Source organism: Aythya ferina, assembly GCF_964211825.1.
Source record: "Aythya ferina genome assembly, chromosome: 1".
NCBI lineage: Eukaryota > Metazoa > Chordata > Aves > Anseriformes > Anatidae > Aythya > Aythya ferina.
Genome location: NC_140296.1, coordinates 98,640,835 through 98,653,519, shown reverse-complemented (window position 1 = coordinate 98,653,519; position 12,685 = coordinate 98,640,835). Strand labels below are relative to the sequence as shown.

General features: G+C 35.2%; 2 protein-coding genes across 10 annotated transcripts in view; one reads left to right on the top strand and one right to left on the bottom strand.

The window, feature by feature from the left end:
• The window catches only part of TMPRSS15 (transmembrane serine protease 15), a 56,279-nt gene extending 52,169 nt beyond the window's left edge, over positions 1-4,110 (top strand). For all 5 annotated transcript variants that reach the window (XM_084532831.1, XM_084532830.1, XM_084532828.1 and 2 more), the window contains 2 exons: positions 129-268; positions 1,995-4,110. In XM_084532831.1, coding sequence (XP_084388957.1) covers positions 129-268; positions 1,995-2,165 — 311 coding nt within the window. In that variant the 3' untranslated portion in view covers positions 2,166-4,110. The remainder of the gene's footprint in view (positions 1-128; positions 269-1,994) is intronic.
• CHODL (chondrolectin) overlaps positions 1-12,685 on the bottom strand; it is a 37,529-nt gene that overhangs the window by 3,258 nt on the left and 21,586 nt on the right. For 2 of the 5 annotated variants that reach the window (XM_084532868.1, XM_084532869.1), the window contains 3 exons: positions 11,929-12,031; positions 7,740-7,818; positions 3,133-4,959 (listed from right to left, as the gene is read on the bottom strand). In XM_084532868.1, the coding sequence (XP_084388994.1) occupies positions 4,903-4,959; positions 7,740-7,818; positions 11,929-12,031 (239 nt within the window). In that variant the 3' untranslated portion in view covers positions 3,133-4,902. Of the gene's footprint in view, positions 1-3,132; positions 4,960-7,102; positions 7,819-9,531; positions 9,611-11,928; positions 12,032-12,685 lie in introns of those variants that run through there. The other 3 variants (XM_084532872.1, XM_084532871.1, XM_084532870.1) reach the window with 3 other exon arrangements.

Here is a 12,685-nt window from a genome sequence, read left to right as displayed (position 1 = left end):
AGTGCAGCAGGGCTTCCTACTGTTTGGAAACATGCCCAACATGTTGGATCAAGAACAAAATTATTGGTATTCTGAGCATGTTGTACGTATTTATTGAAGGAAGTAAACGCAGTCTGTATGTTCATCAGGTTCCTCTTCAAATATATTGCAAGAAGCAGAGGTCCCTCTCATTTTAAATGACAAATGCCAGCAATGGATGCCAGAATATAGTATTACTGAAAATATGATCTGTGCAGGCTATGACACAGGAGGAATAGATTCCTGTCAGGTAAGGATAAGTGACTCATTTTCACTGCAAGCACACGGTACATTTAATTATGGGAAAAAGTGATCCTCCAGTCATTAAAACCTGGACTGTGAATCACTGTGAATATAATTTCTACTCACAATATTTTGCCTATTTAGTACTTTATTAGGATACATGTTATAATAAAAATCTGTTTTGTATCATTTTGACATAACCTTACAGAGAGATAACTATGAGGACTGGAAATTTTCTGAACAAAACTTTGAATAATTAGTTCTGAGTAATTCCATGGAGAAAAAAGGAACACATTTAGGAAAAAGCAGGGTACAGAGAAATAAATACCAATAAAGCAAAATCTCAAAAATACCTCACCCAAGGAAAGGGAGAGAGCAATGATGCTTTTCCCCAGAATACGTAGGCTCTGGAGATGTTTTATAAGTGAACATCACAGTATTTTGGAGAGGCTGTTTACTGGGGCTTTCAGTTCTGTCCATTCCCGCTCTGCTTTTAATGCACTGCATATCCTTGAGGGCATAGTCAGAGTAGGCCAACACATTTTTCTTCCAGTAATGTGGAATCTACAGCATGGAGATTGTCTGGCTCTCCTCAAGACTGATAAGGAACACTCTCACATAACTGATCTTGCCTTAGTGCCCTGGCCTAAGCTTTCATCAGGTGCAGTGACTTTGGCTACTTCAGTCAAAGACGAGTGTATGCAAGCTTACTTTCATTTTCCTTTCCTTCAGCCTCTGTAGCTTTCCTTTTTGTTTCCTGCCCTTACAACTGAAAAAAAAAAAAAAAAAAAAAAAAAAAAAAAAAAAAAAAGTGTAGCGCCGTAGGTTGATAAAGAGTACAAGTGACCAACATTGCGATCTATGGCCATTCAACCATGAGCAAAGAGGAACAAGTGATTCCTGATACTGCTTCAGCCTTTAGGCTGCTGTCACAGCCTTTGAACTTTTGTGGATGCTCTAGATTTATGGGCAGAAGTATTTTAATAACTGAGTCCCCACAGAACTCTTCCCTAAAGCTCCCTTCAAAGAACCTAAAGAAGACAACAGTAATACTGGTTGAACTAACTAGCTCCAGAATAGACAACAAAAAATAATCATTGTTTTCTTTTTCATCAAAACAAGACATGAAAGGTCACTCAGGCTGTGGGATGAATTAAATTTATCTCCTGCACTCTCTTGCATCTGCTAACCCATTGAGAAAGAGGTGGCAGAAAAGTACATCTCCTCTTCTGGCAATCTTGCCATCATTTTCTCTGAATTTCAAATTGCCAAAGGTTGGGGGATAGAAAATAGAACTGTATTTTAGCTAAATAGACTCATCTGGAAAATAATTCTACACATTTACCCAAGCTTTGTGCAAAATGAAGGTATTTACCACCAACAAATGTATATATACATATAAATGTATAATAATCTTTTGAAACTCAGTCCTCTACTAAAAGACTGATGAGAGTTTAAAATCACATCCTTTTTTATTATTAAAAAAAAAAAGATCATAGATTATTTATAGATTATAAATATAGAGAGATTACATATAAACTTTTTAAAATAGATTATTTCTGTGTTTTCTATATGGAAGAATCCACATTACTCTAATTTCTGGTGTCCAAGGCATAAAAAGATACAGTGTTCATGATTAAAGATCATCAAGAAAAAAAAAACACATTATAACCAACAGCCTCTGGTTAACAGCTGACACTGTTCACTTTTAACTTTTGAATTGCATATTGCAGGGAGATTCAGGAGGCCCTCTGATGTTTGAAGATGGTAACAAGTGGGTTTTGGTAGGTGTAACATCATTTGGCTATAAATGTGCACTTCCCGAACGACCAGGAGTGTATACTCGAGTCACCATGTTTGTGGACTGGATACAAAATACCATCTATTACCTTGATATTTTTTAATGATAGAAATTGAATTTAAAGGTTGAAAGTAAGCCTGTATAATAATGCAAAAGAGACTAGCATTCAAAACTCACAATTAGAGAAACTGAAAAGGTATAATTCAAAATTCAGTCTGGATTTAAATTTAGGGAAAGAAATATTAATAATTGAAAATTACTTTCTTTACAAAAAATTGAGAGGAATATATCAAAACAGATTCTATACTTTTTAATAGTTTTATAATTTTACATTTTCCTTTATATGAAAGGTAATTCTGCTGTCTATCCACTGTGTGGGGAAACGGTTTCTTTGAACAGCAGTGTATTAAATGCATAGTAGAGAGCTTTACAAAGCATGGCAAGGGAGGGAGGGAAGAAGGAAGGAAAGAAGGAAGAAAATTAGTTTTCAAATCACAAATGCTTTATTGAAAAATGGTCTAAATTATTAATTTCAGGCCAGACATTAACTATGTTTATGATTTTACACTATTTCCCAAGGTGCATTCTTATTTCAATGCATAGTCAATTCTTCTCAATAATTGCCATGTATTGAAATGAAAGTATACATTATCTGTTGAAACTGGACTCATGGGAGTTCTTCTAACTTGTCTGTTACAAAAAGCTCTGATGTGATATTAGTAGATTGTGCATAAAGGTTAATCCTGTATCATCTTGCTTTATAATGAACAAACTTGAATGTAAGATTAAAGTTATCTCCGGTGCAATTTGTTTGGAATTAATAGTTAAATAAAGATGGAATATAGCTTTTTAGTTTTCTTTTTATGCAAGTGTTTTGGTAATTATTCAAATAATTACAGATATGTACTTGTGTAGACCCTGGCACTGACTGACAGTACTACAACTTCTCATAAAATACAATATATTTTTTTAAAGTCCTGACAATAATGAAGATCATGGTGAATAAAATGTTCTTTTGATAGTTTATGCTTTTTCTGTCCTGGGGACTTTTAATGTTGATTTTGTGTTTTGTTTAAAATCTGTCCTGATCGCCTATTAACAGCATTCCAAATTGTAAAAAGTATGGGGAAAAAATCTGTTTGATCTTATTGGTCTAAATATAGTTCTATTAAAACACTACTCTTCTTGTTAAAATGCCTTAAATTCAGTGGTGTCTGAATGTTGGCGTAAGGTGATGCGTATTCTGCTTATAACCTAGTATAGAAATTTAATGCCTTTTAATTCTGCAGCACCACATGAAAATACAAAATGCATTCTAATTTACTGGATATATGTATCTGTACGTATACACATAGATCAATGATTTTTGTAAGGCGTTTCAATGCTCGGTGTTTACAATGCTAAATGCTGATCTGAAGTGCCCAGAAGCTAGCTTACAAACACAGGTTGGCAGTTATTGAGAAAAAAAAAAAAAAAAAAAAAAAAAAAAGTCAAGATTCCTGAAGAAGACCCAGAAATTACAAATTCTCCCTGGCCAAGTATAGTAGCTGCTTCCCTCTCCTCTTTTTCTTTTTTTTTTTTTTTTTTTTTTTTTCCCCTTAAAAAATTGAAACCATCTGGGTAGAAATAATCTATCTGGATCAGAGGTAACTAGTTACAATCTATTAGTGATTAGAATATAGGCAAAGATTTTCTTCTTCAGCTGTTGTAGAAATGTTTAATTTTCCAGATGACCACCTAAACATGCTAATCAATGTAATAAAATTAGATGCCAAAAAATCTCTTCTCCTATCAGAAAAAACCTACAACACCACTTCACACAACATTTCCAGATGTCCAAAGCAAGCAAGATTAAATATATGTAAAAGGAAGTAGTGTTTTTATCTTTGCAAATTAACTGGCTACAGATATTTCTTTTATTGTTAATCTGTTCTTAAACTATGTGGGGGTGGAAAGTTGGTTAAAATATTAAGAGTTCAAAACCTTATATTTAGTAGTGGTCTGTTTCTCCTGTTCCTCTCCTTCACTGGAAAAAAAAAAAAAAAAAAAAAAAAACAATAAAAAGAAAAAATAAAGTGCATTCTCTAATCAAGTATAAATTGATGCGGATGAAGTAATTACATTAAAACAATTAAAATGTGACATGATTTCAGCATTATTTACCATACATCACTATTGTAAATGGCATTTCATTCTGTTAATGAAATACAAGAGCCAACTCAAAGCATATCCAGTTACTAGTAAATGTGCTTTCAAGAAATATAGTATCTTTCTGTGTGTATGTTTTGCTTCCCAAAATGCAAAGCACAGATGTATTTTGAGGTATACATTAATAAATCATTACATCAAACTTAAAAGTTTCCTATTATAAAATCCCATACAGAAACATATATATATAATGTAGACTAGTATACTTAAAAAATTTATTTCAATTATGTCTAGATGAAATCAACATAACCTTCTTAGTCAAGCACATTTTAACCTTCATTCAGCATCCATTACTTTAGTATGCCCATGTCATATTAGCCTGTGGTGAAACCAGTTTTTACTGAAATAAAATATGTGGGCAGCATGGATTATTTTTGATTTGAGTTTGGCCTGAGATGCTTCAAAATAGGGTATGGATGCTTGATGCTGATACATACTTGCTTGCACCTAAAATGATTAAAAGGTTAAAGAAGAAAATAAGAGCTTTCTCTCCGAAATGCTTCTTGCTTGCAAAAGACCAAGATCACTAAGGAAAAAAAAGAAAAATTACATTCCTTGGGGATGACTGGAGCAGGAAATATAAAGTTTTTTAGAATGCCATATTGAAGTCATGCTGTCCATCTGAGGCCTAGTTAAGTTTTTACTCTTCTTCGTCCTTCAGTTCCTTGCCTCACACCTCCTGCTGCTGTCTGCAAGAGATTTAGGGAACCAGTGATCAGAAGGGAATGTGGTCACCATGAGCTGACCCCATAGCTGTAAGTAGAAGCCAAGGAGCTGATTCAGAGTGGCTGTAGTTGATGAAATCCGACACCTGAAACTGCTTCTTTCTCCAGTCTGTAGAATTTAATGTGAATATGAAGGACAGAAAAGTGGTGGAGTTTCTTTGCCTTTTTTTTTTTTTTAATAGCAATTCTGCTATCACTACTATACCGTTTCACATAAATAGCTTTGGTTTTCCTGGATTCTTTAAGCTCCCCAAAAATCCAAAGGAAATACCAACACAAAGTCTAATTTCAAGGTGTTCAGTCTGCAAGTGCAAATCACCTATTTCTCCCCCTTTCCTCTATTACTACTAGCCCTATCTCCCTTTTGCATATGGAAATAGGAAAATAAAGGTGAAAGAAATTGTGTATGTATAGAATTTATACATTGTGCATGAAAGAGAATCATCAGTTTAAAGATGGGACTAACTGGTGCAAGACTACACAGTTCATTCCATGCAACATTTGTTATTTTTAACATAGGACTCTTAAAACTGTTCAGATTTTACCCTTGTATTTTAGGAACCCAAGTCCTAGGCAAAGGAAATACATGCATAGAAACTATTTCCTTCACTTGGTAAGGTGAAATGATACATAAATGATACTGGTCCACACTAATAAATGCCCAGCAATCACCTTTTCCCTTTAGGAAAGAAATCTGAAGGTTTTTGAGTTCTCCTGATTGCTACATGGAAACTACTCCTGACACTTCTGCTATACTAATCCCAATATTGACTGTCAATGTACTTTAGAAGCTCAAAGTATGAAGAAATGGTAGCTCTGTAGTTCTATGTGAATCTTCACTCTCCCTCCCTCCCTATTTCCTTAAGGGAGTTAATGTTTAAAGACCAAGTTCTTATTACCCCAGATGTTCCCAGGAAAGATGGAGCTCTTGGCCTCAGGTGAGTTAAGCAATAATTAGGTCAGAAAAAAATAAAAAAAAAAAATATATATATATATATATGGACTTGGTTATCAAGTTTTCTTTCTGTTCATAATCACTATAAAGGGAGCTGAATTAGGAGACTGAGCAAAGAAAGATGTTAAAGCTGATTGGAAAAACAGATACAGAATGTTGTAAGTAGGAGGAGTGGCAATACTTAACGTGAACTACAGAAAAAGCCTTCTTCAAAGAGGAAGTAAAAATCATGGCATAACTGCAACTTTAAGATGGTTTCAGAAGTGTTTCAGCAATGCAATAGCATTGTACCATCAGTATTACTGGCAGTGAATATTTATTCCTCAGAAAAAAAAAAAAAGAGATACACATTTCTCTTTGACCTTCAAAAGCTCTACTTCAAAAGCTTCAAAAACATCAGCTAGCACAGCGTAGGCATCCCAATGCTGTTGGTTCTGTCCATCTCTTCCCAACTTCCACCCAATAGTAGTCTTCTATTTATATTAACAGAAAACCTGACAAGTGTGAACTCATGCTTTTGAAATCTTGCTGCAAAGTGCAGCAAGACCCTTTAGCCTCTCTGCTACATCACCAAACTGTCACTAACAAATCACCCAGAGTGCTTTTACTAGCACCCTGAGATGCAGTACTAATGACTGCTAAAACCATTTTATGGCACAGAAAGCTCTTATAGAACCAGAGAGAATGAATGTTAGTGATATTAATAATGTCTCTAAAAAAAGGACTTTGAATGCATCGTGGTTACCTCTAGATCTATCAATTAACATAATTAACACTTTTCTAGATAATAGTCTGAGTAATGTTGGGATCAATTTCTTAGTACTACTTCCAAGACACGACATTTGTCTTCTCTTTGATCCAACGTTATGTTATTCATATCAAACTATTAGCTATATTTAAATAATCTTTAATGTCTTCTTTTCATAGACTTACTGAAACAAGTAATTTTATTCTTAAACTCTTTCCTATTGGGATAATTACACTTTTTTTTTTTTTTTTTTCCCTCAGAAAAACTAAAAAAAGAAATAATTAGTTACAACCAAAGGCTGAATTTCAAGGGACACCTCACTAATGTTTTATCGCTTGCCAAGTGATTTAAGTTGCCCTTGTATCATATGTCAAGAAGATACGGTCACTCCTCGGCAATGTGGATTCATTATATAACATTAAACAACTTTTAATCTTTGAATTTTGCCACAGCAGATCAATGTCATAACATGGCAGCAGTCTCTGCCAGTGCAAATGGTTTATAAATACTAAAATAATTTGTGCCTTAGGATCAAAAACTGTCTTAAGCATGCAAATAAATACTAAACAAATATTTTGTATCAAACATTTATGCAAAGATAAATAATTGTTACACTGTAAAATTATCGGTTCCATTTACAGTACATCAACTAGGTTACAATGCATGAGAGACTAAAGGAAACAAAGAGGTTTTGTTTAACTGCAAACAATCTATCTTAAAACTGATGCACATTGTAGATATGTCCTCATAAAAACTTCGATGCTCTGTTCATTTCATTACTCACAACTAGCTAACTTACATCTCTTAGCAAAATAAACACATACCCTTTATTTAGCATGGCATATTTTGTTACTGAATTAATAATCAAACAGTATATAAAAATGATCTGAACATTTGCCTCAAGGGGGAGCTTAGAGTTCATTCTCGTAGATCCTTTGCATTTTCAAGCCATTCCAAGCTAATGTTCTTAGATGACATTATAATACAGCCTGACTGCAAAATGTTATTTTTGCTTTGCTTTCAGTCAGTAAATCATTATACCTCCATGCTACTGTCCTTCCTAGGCGTCTTTGAAATCCATAGTGTGGACTGGTTTGGACTTGTTTTTGTTCTTCCTTTACTGAAAAATAAAAATATAAACTATTTTCAGTTCATGTATACTTGTACAGGCCCTGAATCAAGTTTGTGATCACACATGGATCATCCCCTGTTTGATGGCCATTTTTGTTGCCATAGATTCCCCAACCACATAAGGGTCATGCCCATGCTGCATCAAGCACAGTGCCACAGTGGTGGGGTCAAGGTAAGAAACTGTTACCAACATTACCAGACCACCCTCTTAAGGAGTTCCTCCCATGCAATGAAGTGACTTGGATAGCATTTATTTTTTATTTTTCAGTTCACATTCATCCACACCTACTCATACAGTATAGTCTTCTCCATTTCTGGCCAGAGACTAAAACCCCTCTGGAAGACTACTCTGTAGGAATAGGTGTGGATGACTGTGTGGCCACTGTTTGAGGAGGGCAGGGGAAGGTTGATCACTTCCCTTGTATAGAAGGATGCATGGAGGACAGGAGTATACGCATCCCCAAGTCTGTTTCCAACACGCACAAGCCCACCCACCCAGGGTGACTACCACAACCATGCCCACACACATCCTGGAGCTGTACCCCTGTGACTGTGACACGCTAATGGGTGCCAGCATGTAGAGGTAAACCAGAAAGCCTCTTCCCTTCAGAGCTCTACCTCATTTCTAATGAAATAATGGGATATGAGTCAGATTCCTAGCAATGAATGACCAGTAGAAAGCTTCCTTAGGTATAGTTTTCATTCGACACTTTTGATAGTAGTTTTTTTTGTGTGTTTTTTGTTTGTTTTGTTTTGAGTAAAAAAGATAAAACCGGTCCCAAAATACTTGCTCTGGAACACTGCAAAACCATTCACTCTAATCTTCACAGGGAACCCTGGAGCACACTGTAAAATGAGGCTAGTCTCTCCATACAGGTAGCATCTTCTCTGGTCTTACTTCTACAGTGCACCACCTTCCCTCACTTACATGCTAGAGGACAGTGCGCTGCAGTCTGCTGAAAAGAACAGGCACTTTATGAGCCTCTGCAGCTGCATTTTGGTAAAAGTATTTCAGTCACTGGACAGAATATTTCACACTGATATGTTTTCCAATTAAGTAAAAAGCAGAGGAGGAGAAGTGGCCTTTATGCCAGCACATAATTCTGTAAGTTGGAAACCTGAGAGTCAAGATCCCAACAGTACTATACATTCAGTTTTACTCAGTTACTGGTATATAAATATAAGTGAGTCAGAATTGATTTGAAATGCACTCTGAGAGAGATGAACAGTTTTCAGTCCCTCCAGACTTACCTCTGAAGTCCTACAAAGTAATGCATTATGTACCTGAGCCCATTGGAGTAATTGAAAAGACTCCTATTGATTTCAGTGGACTTTAGATCAGGCCACAATGCTATAAACAAAGTAATTGCAATGGATCAAGTAGTTTCAGTACCTCTTTCTTTAAGAAACTGATTCACTACTGCTTTTCAGATTAATAGAGCAAAATCAGGTATGTTTTTTAAATTTCTTGTGAAATGCTTTGAATGGAGAGTTCTTGCCACAGAGTAGGAACAATTTCTAAATAACTTGGGCCAGAACTATACCTATGTAATACAAGCTTATCTTCAGTGAACCTACACTGATTTCCAACAGCTATACATCTGGTTCAGGAAACAGGTTTTAGTAAGAAAGGTGCAATAAATAGGTTGAGCATATTGCTGGTTTGACCATCAAATGCAATCATAGAAACTGAGACATATACCAGGTTGGAATTTAAACTTTCTGCAAGGCATTCAGATGATAATGGAGATGGGTCTTTGAAGCAGTTTCTCCTTGCTTCCCTGGAAGAAATGAAAGGGAGAGCATCTAAGCATGAATGAGCTGATCATTTCTACTAGCTACAGGGAAGATGATTTGCTTTGCCTTATTACTACCCTTTAAGAGCCCAACGCCAGGCAAAATTAGTCATGACCTTTCAAGCTAGGCATGTCCTGGTTGGCCATGGATTGTGGCTTTCAGAAGAAAGGTCACCATGTTGTAGAAGCCTAAAAAAGAATGAGAAATCAGGTTCATTCAGAAAATTGGGGATCCCTCCTTCCCCGGCAGGACAGAATCCCTTTCTTAAAGCTCCGCACTGTGCAGCTGATCAGTTGAAGTGGTTGACTCTTTCTTTGATTTGTTTTTTGCCCAAGAACTGTGTACTTGGGATGAACCAAAATGATTTGTTAGGTAGATCATATGTGGAAATATAACTGAAAATAACCATGGAAACGCTTTTTAAAAAGAAAGATTTGTTTCAACAGATACAAACAAATGTTTGATGATATCAGAATACAGACGGATTTTAATGGAAAAAAAAAAAAAAAGATTTTGTCTTCCTCTATTAAAAGCTTTAGTATAACTCAAAATGAATAGTCTGGGAAAAAAAAAAATGTTTTTGTTCTGGTTCAATCTATTTTCTTCCTAATTTTTGTATCATTTAGTCTCTCAAACCAATAAATTAACAGCACAATCTTCCAAGATTAATTTCCAATACCTGTGTCATGCAATATTTACTTATTGGAAGTTCAGATTAATTAATTCTGTATGAACTGCTATAGCATCAAAGGCCTGATCAAAGCCCACTGAAGTCAACACTACTATTTCTATTGATTTCAGTGGGCCGTGAATCTCTCATTGTCTTCCTAAGACTGTTTGAGAGCCTTAGCCTCCACAATCCTTTTTCAGAGGGAGAAAAATCTTCCAGAAAAGGTATGAACATATATGTCATTATACTTACCAATAAATCCAGGTCCATTATAACATGTGTTCCAGATTTAGGTTATTTATATAATTGTTATTGTTATACATTAGATTCCTTTTTTATTATTTTTTTCTTTGAGTTGCCAGCCTTTTATAGTCCAGCTGCCAAGGTCTGATTTCTACAGTGCATACAACCTTTCACTAGCCTGAATTTGCCTGCCATAAAGAGTTTGGAAAGCATGCATTTTCCTTTTCTTTATAGGGAAATGTGTATCATTAAGACACAATCTACATGTATTTTATATGGCAGACTTCATAATACCATTTTTATATGTTCAGTTCTCTCAATGAGACATATTACTAAGAAGGGTTAAATGAGAAACACAAACTAAAAGACTAAAAGTAAAGAGGAAAAGATCTTTTTTCTAATTTTCTGTAACAGTGATGTCAAATTCCCTGCTAGCGTTTCTGCACTTCAAGAGAATAGGGATAACAAAGCTTCTGAATCTGTTACTCTTCTTATTTTGTAAAAATAAATTTTATCCATAAAATATATTTCAGTTTAAACTTCTCTGACTACAGTAACTTGAGAACACTCTATGAAATGAATGCAGAATGAAAAATATCCTTGAAAGTTACAGAAAGACTAGTTCAGAAAAAAAATGCATATAGATTGTCATATTTTGGTACAACACATTTTGAGAAGGAAAAAGGTCAAAAGTATTTAAGTGTGAATCAAAACATATCCTGTTTCAAAAGCTGAAATGTTTCCTATTTGCATAATAATAATGACTGTTTGAACATATTTGTGTATGCTTATCTATTTAACTTTATGTGTCTTCTTTGACAGATACATGACATACAAAAAAGTTGCACTGGCGTGTGGCTCAAAACTAAATTTTGCTTTTTGTTTTCAATTTTACTGCTCCTGTAGCCCATCATGTTCATATGGGATGTGAACTGAAACATCATTAAACAGCTGCTAGTCCTGCTCAGAACAATCGTCCCTTTTTGTCAGAAAGTGAATTGAGTTCTTGAGTTTGCCCTGTATCACTGAGGACCCCAATATTACTACCTAAAGCCCAGATGCTATGTAGGAGGTAATCATGATGGAAGAGGTGAAATAAAAGTGCTGACAGTAGCTCGGTGTATCAATTGGTCAGCAAATCTTCAGAAACAGGTAAAGTCCTACTGGCAACCTACTTTGTGAGAAATGGAACTATTCTAATTTATCTGTGGAAAAGTCTGAAGGTGAATGTTCAGCTCTAACAGCTGTAAACTACTTGGATTTTAATAGATGAAAAGACGGTGCTTTGCATATTTGGGAACAGATGTAAGCAGTCTTTCAGTATGAATAGCTTGCCAATGGAAACATGAATTTTGCATTATAGAACCATTTTGAATTAGTATATTTTACCTTTTATGAAGCATCTGGAAACAGCAAGTCCCAAAAGCCACCAGTATCAACAGCAGCAGTGGTATAGTGGGTATTACAACATAAATTAGATTTGGAATTATACCTACAAGACAAAAAGTTCTCATTAATGCCTCCCATGTTGATATACACTTGACCACGTGAGTAAAAATCTGGAATAAAATATCAGAAATACATTACGTTACACACAAGGAAGGAAGGAAGGAATTTAGGAAGGAAGGAAGGAAGGAAGGAAGGAAGGAAGGAAGAATAGCATTTATGCATTTCTTCTGTAGGAAGAGCTCCAAAAAGATGATTCAGCAATATCAATAATAAAATACTACTTCCCCAATGATATGCAAAGCATACCTTGACAATTTAAATTCTGACATTTTCTTTATGCAGCAATGCAAGATTTCCAATTTTGTGATTGAAAAATCAAGTATTTAAAATGATTTCTACAGTGCATATAACCTGTCTACTCAATTGCTGTGAGTTTCCGGGTGAGGAAACCAATTATGGTTTCCTGACTACACAGCACTACAAGAGGAACAAACTCTGCTCTTCCCATTCCCTTTAAAAGACATATGTAAACTGTCCCAGAATAACGTGGAGAGAGATTAAGATGTTCCCCTGCAGGTTCCTGGGCAAAAGGAGTGGGAAGTGGTACAAGCTGGGACTCTATTATCTGCCTAGAATAGAAGATGAGGTTTACAGCTTCCAGAAAGGGTCTGTTTTTCAATAAGTGTATACCTGTGTT